This window comes from Dendrobates tinctorius, unplaced genomic scaffold (genome assembly GCF_039654945.1).
Source record: "Dendrobates tinctorius isolate UK_male_01 unplaced genomic scaffold, ASM3965494v1 ptg000158l, whole genome shotgun sequence".
NCBI lineage: Eukaryota > Metazoa > Chordata > Amphibia > Anura > Dendrobatidae > Dendrobates > Dendrobates tinctorius.
The window spans coordinates 2181205-2193620 of NW_027361825.1; the positions used below are offsets into that span (position 1 = coordinate 2181205).

At 39.7% G+C, this 12416-nt stretch overlaps 1 protein-coding gene across 1 annotated transcript in view; it reads left to right on the forward strand.

The window, feature by feature from the left end:
- LOC141051738 (complement C4-B-like) overlaps positions 1-12416 on the forward strand; it is a 61858-nt gene that overhangs the window by 11779 nt on the left and 37663 nt on the right. The window contains exons 6-8 of the mRNA XM_073548745.1: positions 8688-8770; positions 10599-10686; positions 11763-11868. Coding sequence (XP_073404846.1) covers positions 8688-8770; positions 10599-10686; positions 11763-11868 — 277 coding nt within the window. The remainder of the gene's footprint in view (positions 1-8687; positions 8771-10598; positions 10687-11762; positions 11869-12416) is intronic.

A 12416-nucleotide genomic window follows, 5' to 3' on the forward strand; every position in this document is an offset into this window, starting at 1 on the left:
GCCTCCACCATTTTTATTTTTAGAGTACTAGGCAGCTGCTTAGAAGAACCCATGGCTCCTGCTTTTTCGCAGAAGGTTAGAGGAGGCTGAGTTTTTATAAAGCTTGGAAATTTGCATCACCTGGCCTTACCTAACGAAGATAGTGAACAAGCCATAATCCTAACAGGCTAATTAAGGTCTGAAACGCCGGTCAAAGTTTTCTGACCAAATATCCAAGGGTACCAATACTTATATTATAATATATATATATACATTGCCTTGCGAAAGTGTTCGGCCCCCTGGAACTTTTCAACCTTTTCCTACATATCATGCTTCAAACATAAAGATACTAAATGTACATTTTTGGCGAAGAATCAACAAGTGGGACACAATTGTGAACTTGAACGAAATATATTGGTTATTTTAAATTTTTGTGGTAAGTCAAAAACTGAAAAGTGGAGTGTGCAATATTATTCGGCCCCTTTACTTTTAGTGCAGCAAACTCACTCCAGAAGTTCATTGTGGATCTCTGAATGATCCAATGTTGTCCTAAATGACTAATGATGATAAATATAATCCACCTGTGTGTAATCAAGTCTCCGTATAAATGCACCTGCTCTGTGATAGTCTCAGGGTTCTGTTTGAAGCACAGAGAGCATCATGAAGACGAAGGAACACAACAGGCACTTCCGTGATACTGTTGTGGAGAAGTTTAAAGCCGGATTTGGATGCAAAATGATTTCCAAACTTTAAACATCCCAAGGAGCACTGTGCAAGCGATCATATTGAAATGGAAGGAGTATCATACCACTGCAAATCTACCAAGACCCGGCCGTCCCTCTAAACTTTTATCTCAAACAAGGAGAAGACTGATCAGAGATGCAGCCAACAGGCCCATGATCACTCTGGATGAACTGCAGAGAGCTACAGCTGAGGTGGGACAGTCTGTACATAGGACAACAATTAGTTGTACACTGCACAAATCTGGCCTTTATGGAAGAGTGGCAAGAAGAAAGCTATTTCTCAAAGATGAAACCAAAATTGAACCTTTTGGCAACAATGCCAAACAATATGTTAGGCATAAAGGCAACACAGCTCATCACCCTGAACACACCATCCCCACTGTCAAACATGGTGGTGGCAGCATCATGGTTTGGGCCTGCCTTTCTTCAACAGGGACAGGGAAGATGGTTAAAATTGATGGGAAGATGGATGGAGCCAAATACAGGACCATTCTTGAAGAAAACCTGTTGGAGTCTGCAAAAGACCTGAGACTGGGACGGAAATTTGTCTTCCAACAAGACAATGATCCCAAACATAAAGCAAAATCTACAATGGAATGGTTCATAAATAAACGTATCCAGGTGTTAGAATGGCCAAGTCAAAGTCCAGACCTGAATCCAATCGAGAATCTGTGGAAAGAGCTGAAAACTGCTGTTCACAAACGATCTCCATCAAACCTCACTGAGCTCGAGCTGTTTGCCAAGGAAGAATGGGCAAGAATTTCAGTCTCTCGATGTACAAAACTGATAGAGACATACCCCAAGCGACTTGCAGCTGTAATCGCAGCAAAATGTGGCGCAACAAAGTATTATGTTAAAGGGGCCGAATAATATTGCACGTCCCACTTTTCAGTTTTTGAATTTCCACAAAAATTTAAAATAACCAATAAATTTCGTTCAACTTCACAACTGTAACATACATAGTAACATAGTTATTAGGGTTGAAGGAAGACTTTAAGTCCATCTAGTTCAACCCATATCCTATCCTAACTTACCCTAACATGTTGATCCAGAGGAAGGCAAAAAAAACCCATGTGGCAAACAGTAAGCTTCACATTGGGGAAAAAAATCCCTTCCCGACTCCACATACGGCAATCAGACTAGCTCCCTGGATCTTCGCAATATTAAGGAAACTAGTGTATATACCCTGTAATATTATACTTTTCAAGAAAGGCATCCAGTCCCTTCTTAAATTTTATTAGGGAATCACTCATTACAACATCATATGGCAGAGAGTTCCATAGTCTCACTGCTCTTACAGTAAAGAATCCGCGTCTGTGAGTATGCTTAAACCTTCTCCTCCAAACGTAGAGGATGCCCCCTTTGTCCCCGTCACAGGTCTAAGAGTAAAAAGATCATTAGAAAGGTCTTTGTATTGTCCCCGCATATATTTATACATTGTAATAAGATCACCCCTAAGCCTTCGATTTTCCAAACTAAATAACCCCAAGTGTAATAACCTGTCTTGGTATTGCAGACCACCTAGTTCCCTAATAACCTTGGTCGCTCTTCTCTGCACCCGCTCCAGTTCAGCTATGTCTTTCTTATACACCGGAGACGAGAACTGTACGCAATATTCTAAGTGTGGTCGCACTAGTGACTTATATAGAGGTAAAATTATGTTCTCCTCATGAGCATCTATGCCTCTTTTAATGCATCCCATTATTTTATTTGCCTTTGCAGCAGCTGCCTGACACTGGCCACTAAATGTGAGTTTGTCGTCCACCCATACACCCAGGTCTTTTTCAATGACAGTTTTGCCCAGTGTTTTACAATTAAGCACATAATTATACATCTTGTTCGTTCTACCCAAGTGCATGCCCTTACATTTATCCCCATTAAAGCTCATTTGCCATTTATAAGCCCAAGCTTCTAGTTTACATAAATCCTCCTGTAATATAAAACTGTCCTCCTCTGTATTGATTACCCTGCAGAGTTTAGTGTCATCTGCAAATATTGAAATTCTACTCTCTATGCCCCCTACAAGGTCATTAATAAATATGTTAAGAAGCGGGCCCAAAACTGACCCCTGTGGTACCCCACTGCTAACCGTGACCCAGTCCGAGTGTGCTCCATTTATAACCACCCTTTGTTTCCTATCCCTGGGCCAGCTCTTAACCCACCTACACATATTTTCCCCTATCCCCATTGTTCTCATTTTATGTATCAACCTTTTGTGTGGCACCGTATCAAAAGCTTTTGAAAAGTCCATGTACACCACGTCCACTGCATTCCCTTGGTCCAGTCTGGAACTTACCTCTTCATAGAAGCTTATCAGATTAGTTTGACAGGAACGGTCCCTTGTAAACCCATGTTGATACTGGGTCATGAGGTTATTCTTCTCCAGATACTCCAGTATAGTATCTCTTAGAAAACCCTCCAGGATATTACCCACAGTTGAGGTTAAACTTACTGGCCTATAATTTCCAAGTTCAGTTTTTGTCCCCTTTTTGAATATTGGCACCACATTTGCTATACGCCAGTCCTGTGGTACAGACCCTGTTATTATGGAATCTTTAAAGATTAAAAATAATGGTCTATCTATGACTGTGCTTAATTCCTGCAGAACTCGGAGGTGTCTCCCATCCAGGCCCGGGGATTTGTCAATTTTAGTGATTTTTAGACGCCGCCGTACTTCCTGCTGGGTTAAGCAGGTGACATTTAATGGAGAATTTTTATCCCTGATCATGTTATCCGTCATGGGATTTTCTTGTGTAAATACTGTTGAAAAAAGTCATTTAGCATATTGGCTTTTTCCTCATCCTCATCCCTGATCATGTTATCCGTCATGGGATTTTCTTGTGTAAATACTGTTGAAAAAAGTCAATTAGCATATTGGCTTTTTCCTCATCCTCATCCACCATTTCACCCAGACTATTTTTAAGGGGGCCAACATTATCATTTTTTAGCTTCTTACTATTTATGTAGTTAAAGAATATTTTGGGATTATTTTTAGAGTCTCTCTGTCTCAATCTTTGCTGTCTTGATTTGCTTTTTACAGAATTTATTTAATCATCTGTATTTAGTTAATGCCTCATCACTACCTACTTGCTTTAATTCTCTAAATGCTTTATTTTTATCTCTTACTGCACCCCTTACAGCTCTATTTAGCCATAGTGGTTTCTTCCTATTTCTCGCATGTTTATTCCCATACGGTATATATTGCGCACAGGTCCTATTCAGGATGCTAATAAACGTCTCCCATTTCCTTTGTGCATTTTTATGTCTCAGGATATCGTCCCAGTTAATTGCACCAAGATCATCTCTCATCCGTTGGAAATTTGCTTTCCTGAAGTTTAGTGTCCTTGTAACCCCTCTACTACACATCTTATTAAAGGATACATGAAAACTTATTAATTTCTGATCACTGTTACCCAAGTGACCCTCAACCCTTACATTTGATATGCGGTCTGGCCCGTTGGTTAATATTAGGTCTAGCAGTGCCCTCCCTCGTTGGGTCCTGAACCAGTTGTGAAAGGTAATTGTCTCTCCTAGTTGTCAAAAACCTATTACCTTTGCTGGAACTGCAGGTTTCGGTTCCCCAATGTATTTCAGGGTAGTTGAAGTCCCCCATAATAATGACTTCTCCTTGAGTCGCTGCTTCATCTATTTGCTTTATGAGGATATTCTCTGTTGCTTCCATTATTTTTGGAGATTTATAACAAACCCCTATCAGTAATTTATTATTTTTCCCCCCTCCCCTTATCTCCACCCACAGGGACTACATTTTCATTAGATTCATATATATTATCACGAAGGATGGGTTTTAAGGATGATTTTACATATAAACACACGCCTCCCCCTCGCTTATCTGTACGGTCATTTCTGAACAGACTATAGCCCTGTAAATTAACCACCCAGTCGTGGCTCTCATCCAGCCAGGTCTCAGATATCCCCACCATGTCATAATTATGTTCCAATTGTGTTCCACTTGTTGTTGATTCTTCACCAAAAATTTACATTTGGTATCTTTATGTTTGAAGCAGGATATGTGGGAAAAGGTTGAAAAGTTCCAGGGGGCCGGATACTTTCGCAAGGCACTGTGTATGTATATATATATATATATATGTATATATATATATATTTTTTTTTTTTTAATTTTTTGCCTAAAATACAAAAGAAATTTTGACCAGTGGTGCTCCAACTTTTACATTCCACTGTATATATTATCTATTATCTATCTGTCTATTATCTATCTAGCTATCTATCTGTATCATATCTATCTACCTTCAGCGGGTGGGAAAAGTATTGAAAATGTCACCAATTTTCAAGGTAAATAAATTTCTAAAGTTTATATTGACATGAAATTCTAACCAGATGTCAGTAACAACACATCCAATCCAAAAGGCAAAGAAATAATAGATTTCCTAAATTAAGGTATGTGTAATAATGAGAAATGACACAGGGAAAAAGTATTGAACACTCTTACTGAAATGTATTTATTACTTTGTACAAAAGCCTTTGCTGGTGATGAATTTTCACGACGCCTCCTGTATGGAGAAACTAGTCACATGCATAGCTCTGGTGTGATTTTGGCTCATTCTTCCATACAAACACTTTTCACATCCCGAAGGCTCCATGGGCTCCATCTATGAACTCTGAGCTTTAGTTCCTTCCATACATTTTCCATTGGATTCAGGTCCAGTGATCGGCTTGGCCATTCTAGCAGTTTTATTTTCTTTCTCTGAAACCAATTGAGAGATTCTTTGGCTGTGTGTTTGGGATGATTGTCTTGCTGAAATGTCCACAGTCGTTTCATCATCATCCTGGTAGATGGCAGCAGATTTTTATCAAGAATGTCTCAGTACATTGGTCCTTCAATCATATGAAGTTTGCTAATGCCGTATGCTGAAAAACAACCTCACACCATGATTTTCGCACCTCCAAACCTCACTGATGGTATTTTTTTGTGGTGATATACAGTGCCTTTGGCCTACAATCATGGTGTGTATTATGGCTTGCAAAGAGTTCAGTTTTGGTCTCATCTAACCAGAATATATTCTCCCAGTGTCTCACAGGCATGGCTAAATGTTGTTGAGCAAACTTTAAACACGCTTGACCATGCTTTATGTTTAGCAATGGAGTCTTGCGTGATGAGCGTGCATAGCATACACACCATTGAGGTTGAATGCATTACAATTGTTTTCGCCAAAACAATTGTACCTGCTGATTTCAGGTCTTTTTGTAGCTCTCCACAGGTGGTCCTTGGCTCTTGGGCAACTCTACTGATAATTCTTTTCACACATCTGTCTGAAATCTTGCTGGGAGCACCTGGTCATGGCCGGTTTATGGTGATATGATGTTCTTTCCACTTCTGGATTGTCGCCCCAACAGTGATCACTGAAGACTTCAGTAGTTTAGAAATTCTTCTTATTGTTTTGCAGCAATAAGGTTGTGAAGGTCTTGAGACAGCTCACTGGTTTTATCCATCATAAGATGTGGTATCTTGGTAATGAGACACCTTTTTATACGCCATCAGTTGAACCAGCTGATATTATTTTTTATTTAGTGACAGGATTGCTTTCTAATTACCGATAGATTTCAGCTGGCCTCATGACTTGCCATGGCTTTTTGCAACTCTCTTCATGTGTTCAATATTTTTTGCCAGTGTCATTGCTCATTATTACACATAAGTTAATTTATGAACATCTATGGATTATTTGCCTGTGTGGATTGGAAGGGTTGTAACCGGCATCTGGTGAGAATTTCTTGTCAATTGCACCTTTAAAAATACAGTTACTTAGACTTTTGGTGACTTGCTCAATTCTAATTTCACCCACTGTATATATTATATATATATATATATATATATATATATATATATATATATATATATATATATAGCAATCATCTAATATTTACCGTATCTGTTTATCTATCACACAATCTACATGAATTTAGAAACATATAGCTTAGGCAAAAATTAAGAGACCATTGCACAGTTTTATAAAAATCAGCTTCTCTACATGTTTGACAGTCATTCCATTCCAGTGTCACTTGAATTCCAACCAGAGTCCACCTCATTCTACTTAATGTGCTTCTGATTAGGTGATCACCTGAACCAAATCTTAATTAACGATGGAAAGTATAAAAAAACCCTGCTGTGGTGTTCAGAATCCTCTTGCAATAGGACAAGCTGGATGGCAAAACAAGTGCTAGTAATGTCCCAAAAGTAATAGGAATGAAAAAATAACTTTTAACCATGTCAAAGGAGTTGAAAAGAAAAGTCTTGAGTGAGGAAAAGAAGGGCTCAATTCTGGCTTTACTAGCAGAGGGATACAGTGAGCGTCATGTTGCCTCCATCCTTAACATTTCTAAGACTGCAGTCCATTATAACAGGGTCAAGCAGAAGACATTGGGGACAACAAAGCTACAGACCGGCAAAAATGACTCTCCACTGACCAGGATGACCGTCATCTTATTCGAATGTCACTCAGCAACCGCAGGAAGACATCAAGTGACCTACAAAAGGAATGGCAAACGGCAGCTGGGGTGAAGTGCACGGCAAGAACTATTCATAACAGGCTCCTAGAGGCAGGGCTCAAGTCATGTAAAGCTAGAAAAAAGCCTTTCATCAATGAGAAGCAAAGGAGAGCCAGGCTGAAGTTTGCCAAAGACCATAAGGATTGGACCATAGAGGACTGGAGTAAGATAATCTTCTCTGATGAGGCTAATTTTCAGCTTTGCCCAACACCTGGTCATCTAATGGTTAGACGGAGACCTGGGGAGGCGTACAAGCCACAGTGTCTTGCACCCACTATGAAATTTGGTGGAGGATCGGTGATGATCTGGGGATGCTGCAGCAAGGCTGGAATTGGGCAGCTTAATCTTTGCGAAGGACATATGAATCAAGCCGCATACAAAGTTATCCTGGAAAAACAGTTGATTCTTTCTGCTCAGGCAATGTTCCCCAACTCTGAGGACTGGTTTTTCTAGCAGGACAATAATGCGCCATGCCACACAGCTAGGTCAATCAATGTGTGGATGAAGGACCACCACATCAAATCCCTGTCATGGCCAGCCCAATCGCCAGACCTGAACCCCATTGAAAACCTCTGGAATGTAATCAAGAGGAAGATGGATAGTCACAAGCCATCAAAGAAGAACTGCTTACATTTTTGTACCAGGAGTGGCATAAGGTCACCCAAAAGCAGTGTGAAAGACTGGTGGAAAGCATGCCAAGACGCCTTAGGCTGTGCCCACGTAAGCGTTTTTTTCACAGACTTATAGCGTTTTTACTCTTAAAAATCGCTCAAAAGAAGCATCCCATTCATTTTAATGCAGTTTGCACTTTTTTTGCATATTGATGCGTTTTTTTCCGCGAAAAAATCACTTTGCGGTAAAAAACGCAGCATGCCCATTAATTTTGCAGAAAAGTCAGCATTTTTAGCTATTTTCTATGTGTCTGGGGACGCGTGGAAAAAACGCATCAAAAACGCAAGTTTTTTGTGCAAAAAACGCACGGAAAACGCGCAAAAAAAAGCGCGTTTTCTGGGAAGGAGTCCGGTTTTCATGCAGAAATTTTCTGCATACGTGGGCACATAGCCTAAAAGCTGTGATTAACAATCATGGTTATTCCACAAAATATTGATTTCTGAACTCTTCCTGAATTAAAACATTAGTATTGTTTCTAAATGATTATGAACTGGTTTCTTAGCATTATTTGAGGTCTACAAGCACTCTGCATTTTTTGTCATTTTGACCATTTCTCACTTTCTGAAAATAAATACAAAATTTAGTGCTTGGAAATTCGAAGACATGTTGTCAGTAGTTTATAGAATAAAAGAGCAATTTACATTTTACTCAAAAATATACCTATAAAGAGAAAAATCAGCCAAACTGAAAATTTTGCAGTGGTCTCTTAATTTTTGCCAGAGCTGTATATGTAAAGATAACACCACTTTCATTGCCATATTTCCTCCTCAGCACTGGGGTGTGGAAGATTTCTGCTTATTACAACTCAGCCCCTGGATCGAACTTTACGACTGAGTTTGAAGTACGGAAGTACGGTGAGTTTCCAGACTTCAGGAGTATTCAGGAGTAGAGCATTGCTGTGATAACTGAGTCAGGTGTATCCACATGGCCACTATATTCTTACAAAATATGTTGCTCCCTGCTACAGTCATATGTAAAAGTTTGGGCACCCCTATTAATGTTAACCTTTTTTCTTTATAACAATTTTGGTTTTTGCAACAGCTATTTCAGTTTCATATATCTAATAACTGATGGACTCAGTTATATTTCTGGATTCAAATGAGGTTTATTGTACTAACAGAAAATGTGCAATCTGCATTTAAACAAAATTTGACCGGTGCAAAAGTATGGGCACCCTTATCATTTTCTTGATTTGAACACTCCTAACTACTTTTTACTGACTTCCTGAAGCACTAAATTGGTTTTGTAACCTCATTGAGCTTTGAACTTCATAGCCAGGTGTATCAAATCATGAGAAAAGGTATTTAAGGTGGCCACTTGCAAGTAGTTCTCCTATTTGATTCTCATATGAAGAGTGGCATCATGGGCTCCTCAAAACAACTCTCAAATGATCTGAAAACAAAGATTATTCAACATAGCTTTTCAGGGGAAGGATACAAAAAGTTGTCTCAGAGATTTAACCTGTCAGTTTCCACTGTGAGGAACATAGTAAGGAAATGGAAGAACACAGGTACAGTTCTTGTTAAGCCCAGAAGTGGCAGACCAAGAAAAATATCAGAAAGGCAGAGAAGAAGAATGGTGAGAACAGTCAAGGACAATCCACAGACCACCTCCAAAGACCTGCAGCATCATCTTGCTGCAGATGGTGTCACTGTGCATCGGTCAACAATACAGCGCTCTTTGCACAAGGAGAAGCTGTATGGGAGGGTGATGCGAAAGAAGCCGTTTCTGCAAGCACGCCACAAACAGAGTCGCCTGAGGTATGCAAAAGCACATTTGGACAAGCCAGTTACATTTTGGAAGAAGATCCTGTGGACTGATGAAACAAAGATTGAGTTGTTTGGTCATACAAAAAGGAATTATGCATGGAGGCTAAAAAACACAGCATTCCAAGAAAAACATTTGCTACCCACAGTAAAATTTGGTGGAGGTTCCATCATGCTTTGGGGCTGTGTGGCCAATGCCGGCACCGGGAATCTTGTTAAAGTTGAGGGTCGCATGGATTCAACTCAGTATCAGCAGATTCTTGACAATAATGTGCAAGAATCAGTGACGAAGTTGAAGTTACGCAGGGGATGGATATTTCAGCAAGACAATGATCCAAAACACCGCTCCAAATCTACTCAGGCATTCATGCAGAGGAACAATTACAATGTTCTGGAATGGGCATCCCAGTCCCCAGACCTGAATATCATTGAACATCTGTGGGATGATTTGAAGCGGGCTGTCCATGCTCGGCGACCATCAAACTTAACTGAACTGGAATTGTTTTGTAAACAGGAATGGTCACAAATACCTTCATCCAGGATCCAGGAACTCATTAATAGCTACAAGAAGCGACTACAGGCTGTTATTTTTGCAAAAGGAAGATCTACGAAATATTAATGTCACTTTTATGTTGAGGTGCCCATACTTTTGCACCGGTCAAATTTTGTTAAAATGCAGATTGCACATTTTCTGTTAGTACAATAAACCTCATTTGAATCCAGAAATATAACTGAGTCCATCAGTTATTAGATATATGAAACTGAAATAGCTGTTGCAAAAACCAAAATTGTTATAAAGAAAAAAGGTTAACATTAGTAGGGGTGCCCAAACTTTAACATATGACTGTATGTGACTCCGTGCCCTATACTTTCCTTGTTGAGTCGCCCTTTTTGATCTTTTTTTTATTGTTTATAGTTTTGCCCAATTTTGAGGTGAAGATTATTCCAGAGCTTCCCTATTTCCTGGTTTCTGGAAAAGAATTTAAAATCAAAGTTGAAGCCAGGTAACAACTTGTTAATGACTATTACGTAGGATGATGTATGAAGTGTGTGGACACCAGAAAGTCACATCCCAATGAGCTTGTTTATGCTTTCCCAACAATTAGGAGCATTATTGGGGTTTTCCCATCATAAACTTATTTGATATATTCCTTCATTTTCTAATCATTTTCTAAAATGAGGGACAATGTTGGTGGTAAAACTTCTTTACTGTGTTAATTCCTCAACTTCTGATGAAGCTTTTCTGGACGGTCTTTGAATGAAATTTTCTCCTTTCCATTGTCTGTTCCCAAAATCCCTGGATGCGCTCTTGCACGCAGGATCTCTATCAGATGATGGAGCATTGCACAAAAGAAGCCCTCCAGAAGTTCTGCGTTCATGGAGGCTTTCGATGAGCGCATGGGAAAATTGACAACGCTTCCAGAAGATCTCCCATTTTCCAGCCTTTCCATGTTGTGAAGGTCTTCAATTTTTTGAGAAAAGTAAATTTTGGAATAGAGACTAGGATAGGTGGTGATAAGATCTGGCTCACAATTTCTTACAATACAAGACCTTCCTCCTTTTATGATGTCCATCAGGGCCAGAAGATAGGCAGAACTTAAGGTCTACATGCCCAAAGAATTCCAACTTATGATGGCCTCCACCATGCACTGTCTTTGCCCAGGCCGGGCTGCTATTTACCAAGCATTTTCTAAACACCCCTGTCAGTCACTTATTATATGAATACTATACATAGTGCTCACTTCTAGGTTCCCCACACATTTTCCTGTTTGAGGGGCCAAAAGTGTTAAAGAACCATTAATATGGCATTCTCTAATACGTCTTGGGGAGTCCCTGACATAACTGTCTCCATATCTCCAATGCAATTCAGTAGAGAGGACCACAAACTATATATGTGTCTGCTATAAGGGGTGAGGTGATATAGTATATAGGGTATACTTTCAAGTAGTCATATATTCTGCTACATCCAACCGAGAAATGACTATGGAACATTAGTAGAACTCATCTGTAATAAAGTTCTGTAATCTCTGTACAGTCCTACCTCCACATATTATACAGTCACTATTGTCTCATCATCCAGTTATGTGTACGGAAAGCCGGTGCTGGGCATCACTTATGTACGCCTGGGGATAATAGATCAGAATGGACAGAAGACTATCCTACAAGGCTTGGAGCAAAATGTGAAGGTGATTAATGTTTCCATATAATTTCCATATAGTCCCATACAGTCAGAAATATATTTTAATATTCACTTAATTAGTGAAGTCATTTTATTATTAGATCGTGGCCAAAAATGATTAGAACTGCATGTTACATAATCACTATTGACCGTGAGCAAGCAGCAAACAGAAAGACTATATGGAGAAAAGAATTGTTCCCCATGTCTTAATCACTGAATTCCACTTTCCCATTCAGTCCCATTAGCCCTGGTGTATAATATCCTGCCCCTCATCCCCGGTGTATAACCTCTGGACCGCTGATGCCATCTGCCTTTACTAACATGTGACAGAATGGTCGGTGGTGCGGAGATCACTGATCACAAGTCCGTTTATGACATTTCTTCCTCCTGAATCTTCCCCATCACCCATGAGTGATATTATTGAGAAGTGGAAGGAACCGCAGCAACTCAGCCATGAAGTGGAGACCCCATAACGTTACAGAGTGGAGGACAAGTGCTGTGAGGAGCAGAGGGCTGAAAAGTCACCAACACTCTGCTGACTCGATAACTGCAAAG